This window comes from Geospiza fortis, unplaced genomic scaffold (genome assembly GCF_000277835.1).
Source record: "Geospiza fortis unplaced genomic scaffold, GeoFor_1.0 scaffold27, whole genome shotgun sequence".
Classification (NCBI taxonomy): domain Eukaryota; kingdom Metazoa; phylum Chordata; class Aves; order Passeriformes; family Thraupidae; genus Geospiza; species Geospiza fortis.
The window spans coordinates 3,535,703-3,544,745 of record NW_005054329.1 but is presented as its reverse complement, the minus strand read 5'-3'; the positions used below and the strand labels follow the sequence as shown (position 1 = coordinate 3,544,745).

Here is a 9,043-nt window from a genome sequence, read left to right as displayed (position 1 = left end):
AACTTTGAGCCACTTGGTTCAGCTGAGAGAGGCCTGGGGATGTCTCTCCCATGCTCATAATGTCTCCTGCTGCCAGTGCTATTCCACTGGGCCATCAGCCATGGAAATCCCTCTATAAATCCTCACCAGGGAGGACAGCAAGCCCCTGACAGAGGTGTGCAATCCTCCTCCCTGTTTGATGGTGCTCCATCCATCCACCCATGTAAAAGGAGAGAGGGAAAGCTGAGCTCAGTGTGGTTTTTCCCCACTTAGCCATGCCCAGTTTGTGTCCCCTGATCCCACTGCTCCAGAGAAGGCAGGAGCAGAGCCAGAATATTTCCACTGTCACCAGAGCAGCTCCTCACGTGCCACTATCCCTGTGCAGATATTCCAGGCTACAAACTCAGGGAGTTAATGGAGCCAAAGCACCTCCCCTGCCAGCACAGCTGACTTTGCCCTGGGATGGGTGGTGAGGGCTGCAGGGACCTTGGCACAGTGACCACAGCAGAGGGGACAAAGCCTTTGCCATTTGATCAGCCCAGCATGACTCAGCTGCCACAGGCTGCTGGCTTCAGTCAAGAGGGAGAAAAGCAGGAGAGCTGAGCCTTGGAAAATGACATTATTGTATGACAAAGAGGAGACATTCATCTGCCAGCAGCCAGTTCTGCCCTGCTCCCAGTGCAATCAAACCACTGGACCCAGGGCCAAGGTCTCCACCTTGTACAAGTCATGTTTGATCTGGTGCAGGGCACGAGACATGCCCTACTTTCCCCTCACACAACCCAAAGAGTTTCCCTTTAAGTTCCTCAGCAAAAAGGGCTTTTATTATAGTTCATTCCTTAGTGTATAGTGGATTTTAAGGCCAAACCAAGTGTGCAAGGCTCGGGCTCAATGTCTGGCACCACCTCCAGCTGCCACTGCAGGGATGGCTTTAACTCCACACCAGGGACATAAATCTGGGTAAATCTAACCTCACTAGACCAGGAGCAAGTAGTAAAAATAATTACAGAAAATAACACTTGGTAAAATAACGGCCACTGCTTAAAAACATCTGCCTCTTAATTTTCCAGTCCAGCAGCCACAACATCAGCTGGAGATCCATTTGCTACCAGACTAAACCAAGGCAGGCAGTTCCCCAGGGAAATGGCTTTAAACTGAAAGAGGGACAACTGAGATGATAAGAAATTAATAAGATTATAAGAAATTATAAGATAGAAGTTATTTACAACAAAGGTGAGGAGGCCCTGGCACAGGGTGCCCAGAGGAGCTGTGGCTGCTCCATCCCTGGAGGTGTTCAAGGCAAGGTTGGACAGGGCTTGGAACACCCTGGGATAGTGAAAGGTGTCCCTGCAATGGACAATGGAGCTGGAATTAGATAATCTTTGAAGATCCCTTCCAAGCCAAACCATTCTGTGCGTCTCTGGATGTGTGATTCTATTTCTCCACCCAGGCAAGGCCTGGAATGCCACCCCTTGGAAGATGCCACCACTGCAGCCAGATCAGCAGCAATTTCTCTGCATTCAGAGAGTTTTTCTTCTCCCTGGGTTATAAAGCTTCCCTTTTCCTCCAGCAAAATCTTCAGAGAAACCCAGCCACCACAATGCCACCACAGTGTCACCACAGTGGTCACCTCAGCCACGTTACCTGGCCCACAGACAGTGGATTTAATTCCTGTTTTCTCCAGAACTGGCACTCTATTGACAGCACCTTCAATGTGTTGCATGAAAACATCCCAGTCCAGGTCAAAGAGGCCAAAAGCAAATTTTTCAGATACCTAAAGAGGAGAAACACGAATCAGGGCACAGAACACAGGATGGCTGACTGTGTGAGACCACCTCATCTCTGGCAGGCTCAGAGAAGATAAATCGAGGCTGCATTGAATCTCTGGGATTTTGGGGTTTTCTTGAACAACCCAGACAAATCTGTAGTCTGAATTAAGGATAGAGGGATGAGCACCATCAAGCAGGGAGCAGGATTGCACACTTCTGTCTCTCCTGTTGCCTCTGCACTGCATATCTGTGCCACAGACAGCCCCAAAGGGGAGATGCTCCCCCTGCTCTCCCCACCAGCCACCAGAGGTTGGTGCCTGCAGAATCTGGGGGCTGTGCCTGCGCCCACTCCTCCAAGGTGGCTTCCCTGGAAACCTGCCTGGTTCCCCCAGCAAACCTCCAGGCTGCACTCACCTCCTCCCAGAAGATGGGGTTTGACTCATATCCACCCACGGAGAGGGCATCGCCTTGGAGACGCAGATAGACCGAGGCGTCGTGATCACGAACGTTTGGCATGTTCTGAAACATGGGCAGGGGGAGTGCAGGGGTCAGAGGAGGCCAAGAGCCATGGGGACACCCCTGTGGCTGCCCCAGCAAGGTCCAGGGAACAAGGGGGCACCTGCAGCAGTGATCTGTCAAGGATGGGACACGATGGCTCTGTGGGCGCTCCCTCAGCACTGAAATTTGGGCACCCCAAGAGGGAAGCACCCAGCTAACCTGGGCAAACCATGGGCAGAGCAGCTCACACAGAGCCCTGAGCAGCACCCAGGGGTGCCCTGGGGACGGGGAGCAGCCCCTAGGGTTGATCCTAGCTCAGCAATCATCACTCCTCTGCCACCCGCCTCTGCAGGAGGATGCAGCAGCTGGCGGCGCAGGCAGCGGTGCACGAAGAATGAGGGATTTGTTCTTGTGAATAATGGATGGGGAAACATTTAGATAACACTGAGGAATCGGTGTAGGGCCTACTGCAACCCGTGTTGACAAGTGGAATTAAGTGGATTGAGCAGGAGGCACTGAGGTCTGCGAGCTGCAGCCTCTCCTCTGGAGCCTTTCTTGCTGCCTGGGGCACGGTGGAGTCACTGGGACTGAAATGTAATCATGGACCACAGCACTTTTTACAACCAGGCACCTCGTGCTGAAAGGGCAGGCACAGACTGCGTCAGCAGGATGGAAACTAATTAATGTGTCACCCTCAGTGCACTGGGGCCTGAGAGGATGAAGGCTCCTTCAACTCCCAAGCAAATCTCTGCAGCCAGATGGCAGGAACAGATTTATAGGAGCAGTCTAGAAATGCTTGGAGAGCTACACCTCTGCCTGCCAGGTCTGGGGCTGGCTCAGAAAGGAGTGGGATCTTTATAAGTGCTGCTATCAGACACCAAACACAGAGATCTTGAGGGGGAAAAAATATATCCTGCCAGTTGTAACCTCGTTAAATATTAAATCTGACTCTGTTCAAGGTGATCTGACAGCCCTGCTGAGGGTGTGCACTCCCCTGAGAGCAGAGCCTGACCTGGCAGCAATCAGGAGCTCCCAGAGGTCTGGGGGTCCCTGGAAGGGGCAGGGATGTTCCTGCCTCTCCAGCAGCCGGGCAGCACTGACCTGGATGCCCTCGATGCGCTCGGTCACCACGTAGGCGTGGTGCATGGCCACCAGCGGCACGTGCACGCCTGCCAGCCGGCCCAGGGCCCGTGCCCACACTCCTGCAGAGACAACAACGCCGTGCTGAGCTCCTCTGCATCCCCCAGACAGCCGCAGGGCACAGCCACGGGCTGGTGCAGATTTTCCTCCTCACGGGAGCAAAGCCACCCCTGAGTTGTGGCCGCTGCCCCTGTCCCACCCCTTGCCCTGCGCCCCGTCCCCTGTACCTGCACAGTTCACCACGCAGGGAGTCTGGATGGTGCCGTGGGCTGTCTCCACTGCATGCACCCTCTTCACCCCAAAATCATCAGTTCTCACCTGGATGCCCGTGACCGGGCAGTTCTCGATGATCTGGTGGCACAGGAAGAGGGGCAGAGTCACAGCAGGGAGGACAACCCGCCTCACCTGACATGCAGCCCCCAAATCTGCGAAAAGGGAACCTAAGCAGCATCCTGAGCGCCTTGTGTTCCTCCTAAAGGTCTTTTTTCCACCCTCTATTTTCCCTGGATCTCGTGGCTCCTGCCAGTTTTGTCACTGTCACCCAACAAAGAGGACAACACCCCTCTTGGGAAAGCCCCAAATCTGCAGGAGCAGCTCTGCCCCAGTGGGAAAGGAGAAGGTGAGGAAGGCACCTTAGTATAAATTACTAAGTAATTTTTTACTAAAGTTTTACTGTACTAAAACTAGTATAAATTACTAATTATACTAATTAGTAATAATTTGGGAAAGCCCCAAATCTGCAGGAGCAGCTCTGCCCCAGTGGGAAAGCAGAAGGTGAGGAAGGCACCTCACCTTCTGCTTAGTGTAAATTACGAAGTAATTTTTTTACTATACTAAAATTTTACTGTACTAAAATTAGTATAAATTACTAATTAAGAACTACCGTAGCGCCCCTGGCAGTCGCTGCTCTGGCCAGGGTTGAGCAGGTGCCAGCAGGGTCCATGGTGCCATCCTTGGGGACATACAGGGTGCCATACAGGTCATCAACGTTCATCAGAGGGTACAGGTCCTTGGTCTGTGCCGGGGTCAGCACGTGGGACTCCACACCATACACCTTCCCCAGCTGCCAGGGGAGAGGAAAACCAGGAGCTCAGGTAGGGAACAAAAGATTTGGTCACCACTTGCTGCTGAAGGAGTGACAGATTGATTATTATTCTATTTATACTTTTGTGGCTTGCAGATCTTCATGTAAGGTTGGTCATTTGCTCCATGGGTCATAATCAAAACCATAAACGTTTTGGGGTCTGTGCCAGGGTCTCTGAGCCCCCTGGCAGGGGTTTGGGCAATCCAGAACAGCCAGAGGGATGTCCTGAATTCCGACATTGGAGGAGAATCCAGGACAAGCTTATCTCCCAAACCCTAAATCCAGCATGGGGTGATGCTCAGATTTCAGGGAATATAACCCTGTTTTTGAATTCAAGCTGCCTGTGCAGCTGGAAAAATGATGCTGCACGACGGGGAAAACAATGGGTAATGAATGGGGAAAACTGTTTAAACAATCAAAAATCCGAGGGTGGATTTAATTTTGCCAACTTTGGAGGAGTGTGACTGATTTTGGCTGCCTTATTCGAGTCAGGAGGCTGCCCTGGAAAGGACCTGTCCAGGTGGGAAGGTAGTGAGGGATGGGACATTCTTTGAATTCAAGCTGCCTGTGCAGCTGGAAAAATGATGCTGCACGACGGGGAAAACAATGGGTAATGAATGGGGAAAACTGTTTAAACAATCAAAAATCCGAGGGTGGATTTAATTTTGCCAACTTTGGAGGAGTTTGACTGATTTTGGCTGCCTTATTCGAGTCAGGAGGCTGCCCTGGAAAGGACCTGTCCAGGTGGGAAGGATGGAACATTCAGGGACCACAAAATCCCCTCCCCTCCTGCATCCCGGGGCTCCTCCCTACCGACATGAGCCTTTTGTACTCATCCAGGCGCTGCTTGTTGGAGGCGATGAAGAGCCCCCCGTTCTCCACCCAGCCCGTGTGCAGCCCGGTCTCGGCCGGCAGGTCCCGGCTGACCACGTCCCTGGTGTGTGCCAGCAGCTCCACTTCCACATCGCTGGGACGCAGCTGCCACAGGAGCCCTGCGGGGGACACAGGGTGACACCGAGGCTCTGTCACCTCCCCGCCACCCGGAGAGGGTCCCCGTGCGTCCTGTGCCACCCTGCGGGGCTCGTGCTCCATCTCGTGGATTTGTGGGAATGCTACAAAACCATCGGGTTGTGTTCTCTTTGGGTACTAAATGGATGGGGGGAAAGGGTTATGGAGTACATGGACCCCAAAGTTTGGGAAAATATTAAAAAAAATTAAAAAGCTTATATATCTCTGCCTCCCTGACATAGAAAAGCGGCTTTAAAAAGGGGATTTGCGGGAATGCTACAAACCATTGGGTTTTGTCATTTTGGGTGTTAAATGAATGGGGGAAAAGGGGTTATGGAGTGGTTGGGCCACAAAAGTGTGGGAAAAAAATTTAAAAAGCTTATATAGCTCTGCCTCCCTGCCATGGAAAAGTGGCTTTAAAAAGGGGGTGGAAAGTGTGGAAAGAAAGTGTTTCTTTTTGCTGCAGCCACATAAATCTTGGTGGGGGGAAGCAAATATGTTATGTTATGTTATGTTATGTTACATTACGTTATGTTATGTTATGTTATGTTATGTTACGTTATGTTATGTTATGCTATATTATATTATATTATATCTCTATTTATTAGTGTATAATTATATTTTATATTATTAAATTATTATATTCTATATATTATACCATTATATTAATATTATATATTATTATTCTGCATTATCATATTATTATATTAGCTACAATTTATATTTAATTTATATTATTATACATGTATGAGATATTTACTTATTAAATATTTATATATTTAGATTTTTATTTCTCTACAATATATAATATTTATATTTATAGATATTTATAATAGTATTTATATTTCTATTTATAATTGTATTTCTATTTATAATTGTATTTATAATTGTATTTATAATTGTATTTATAATTGTATTTATATTTATATTTATATTTATATTTATATTTATATTTATATTTATATTTATATTTATATTTATATTTATATTTATATTTATATTTATATTTATATTTATATTTATATTTATATTTATATTTATATTTATATTTATATTTATATTTATACTATATTTAAAAATATTATGGCAGAAAGAAAACCAGAAATCCACAGCATTTCCATCCCAAACTCTCACAGAGCCCATCCCGAACCCTGAGCATCCCCGGGCAGCGCCGCGCTCTTCTTGGCCGTGGGGCCCGAGCTGCTGCTGAAGGGCCGGGGGCTCCTCCAGCGGGGGAGGCCTCAGGCACGGCTCAGGGAGGACATCTCCACCTGCACATCCCAAAAGCGCCTCGCTGCATCCCTGGCTGCGCCTCTGCTGCGCTCCCTGCCCGTCTCTGGGTGCTGTGCAGGGGCTGAGCGAGCCCTGGGCACATCCTGGGATCCCTTTCCAGCAGGGAAATCCCAATTGTACCTGTGTGCAGCTGCCAAACACCGTCCCTTAAAAAGGGGCTTGGGAATTTCTGGGCTGCCCCTCACCGCCCATCTCTGGGTGCTGTGCACAGGCCGAGTGAGCACATCCTGAGATCCCTTTCCAACAGGATATGAGATCCCAGTTGCACGTGTGTGCAGCTGCCAAACACCCTCTCTTAAAAAAGGGGCTTGGGAATTCCCAGGGCACAGCACCCTGTGCTCACTCATGCCTCAAAAAACACTTTTTCCCCCACAGGAATTCAGGAGGTGTTTGGGCACAGAGAAGGTGCCAGGTTTCCTTCTGCCCATCTCTGGGTGCTGTGCAGGGGCTGAGCGAGCTCTGGGCACATCCTGGGATCCTTTTCCAGCAGGGAAATCCCAATTGTACCTGTGTGCAGCTGCCAAACACCCTCTCTTAAAAAAGGGGCTTGGGAATTCCCAGTGCACGGCATCCTGTGCCCACTCATGCCGCAAAAACTCCTTTTTTTTCCCCTCCACTCGAATTCAGGAGCTGTTTGGCCACAAAGAAGGTGCCAGGTTTGCCCTGGATCAGAGGGTTGGGCACTGGCTGCTGGGGGACACACGGGGACAGGTCCTGCCTGTCCAGCTACCCCTGTTTGGGACCTGGCTGAGGATTTGCTCCTGGAACAAGATTTAGGGTGCAGTGGGGCCAACACAGACCCCCCTACACAAACCACAGGCCATGAGCAGGGTGTGCCCTGGGGATCACCCCTCACACACCCCCTGCTTGCTGCCACGTGGCCACCAGAGGGGTGGTTACCGCGAGGGTACCGTGCCGTGCTGCCGCGCGCGCGAGGCCGAGAGCGCCGGGGACGGGGGGTTCCGACCCCCTCCTCCCTTGGCCCGCCCTGCTCCTCCTCCTCCTCCTCCTCCTCCTCTTCCGTCCCCTTGGCCCCTGCTGCAAAAAAATATTAACCAGCACTTGGAGGCGAGCAGAGCCAGCCTGAGCCAAGAGAAAAGAGGCACTTACCTCCTTGTCCCCCTCCTTGTCCCCCTCCTTGTCCCCCTCTTTGTCCCCTTCCTCGTGGCTCTGCTGCTTCCCAGGCAAGACAAAAAGTCTGGCAGAGCAGAGAAATTCAAAAACAGGCAGGAAAAGTCTGCTTTTTTTTCCCCCCCGGCTGGGTGCCCAGCAGAGAACAAACAGCCCAGCTGGGGCCAGAGGGACTCGCAGCCTCCCAGGCTGGCTGGAGCTTTCAGCTGGATGCCAGAGAGCAAACACGGCGAGGAAAGGCACCATCTGACCCCCCTGCTGCAGTTCCCAGTGGCTCCAGCCAAAGAACAGAGATAAAATTAATTTACACCCCTCCTAAGCCAGACCCAAGAGCTCAACGTGAAGGTGGCAACACCGAAAAAATTTAAATTGGGGTTGGGTAGAAAAAGAAGGGTTTGATTTTGATCTGTAAACCGGAAGGTTTGTTGTTCCTTCAGCTCAGGGCTCAGCCCTGGAATTAGGGCCTGTTTGGGCAGGACACAGAAGTTCTGCTGAAGGGCCTCGTGCTGGTATCTCAGAGAAGCAGAAGGCGGGGTGGGGTCAGGGTCTGGCTGCTGGTTGGGAGGGATTGGGGTCCCAGCAGCATCATGGTCCCCCAGGCAGCACCTCCCACCCCTGTAGAGCTCTGAGCAGCCATGGGATGGGTTTTTGGGAGGAGTTTTAAGCATCCAGATCGAGTGGAAATGCCTCTTTTCTGCTCCTCAGTGCCCAATCCCTCTGCTCTTGTCTGCTGGACACCCTGTGGTACCCAAACTGCCCCAGTTTGGGAAGGGTTTGAGCAGGAGCCGAGGGGTTCCCTTATTCCAGCTTTATCCCCTGTCTCCAGCAGCATTTCCCCTCCTTTTCCCAGAGACAAAACCAGCTTCTCAGTTCTACAGAGAGAGCCCCAGAAGTTCCTGCAGGCTTCTGCGCGGACTAAATTGCTCAGAACAACCACAGAGCTGCAAACAAGTCTAAACTCCTGTTTGCAGTGGGGTGTTTCTGTTTGGCAGGCCAGAACCATTTCATCAGCCTGTCCCAATTATCAATATGACCTTTGGGTTAGAGCACACCTAGAACAATACAAGCCCAAGCCCGAGCCCTTCACCAAGCTCAGGATGGGCAGTGGGGACAGTGGCAGCTCCCACAGCCCCTGTGAGCC

At 50.9% G+C, this 9,043-nt stretch overlaps 1 protein-coding gene across 1 annotated transcript in view; it reads right to left on the bottom strand.

Annotated features, from left to right (window-relative positions):
• SARDH (sarcosine dehydrogenase) overlaps positions 1–9,043 on the bottom strand; it is a 25,855-nt gene that overhangs the window by 16,560 nt on the left and 252 nt on the right. Inside the window, exons 2-8 of the mRNA XM_014307114.2 lie at positions 7,882–7,969; positions 5,284–5,616; positions 4,270–4,449; positions 3,614–3,737; positions 3,348–3,448; positions 2,163–2,267; positions 1,624–1,753 (exon numbers count right to left, since the gene is read on the bottom strand). Of these exons, the coding sequence (XP_014162589.1) occupies positions 1,624–1,753; positions 2,163–2,267; positions 3,348–3,448; positions 3,614–3,737; positions 4,270–4,449; positions 5,284–5,616; positions 7,882–7,969 (1,061 nt within the window). The remainder of the gene's footprint in view (positions 1–1,623; positions 1,754–2,162; positions 2,268–3,347; positions 3,449–3,613; positions 3,738–4,269; positions 4,450–5,283; positions 5,617–7,881; positions 7,970–9,043) is intronic.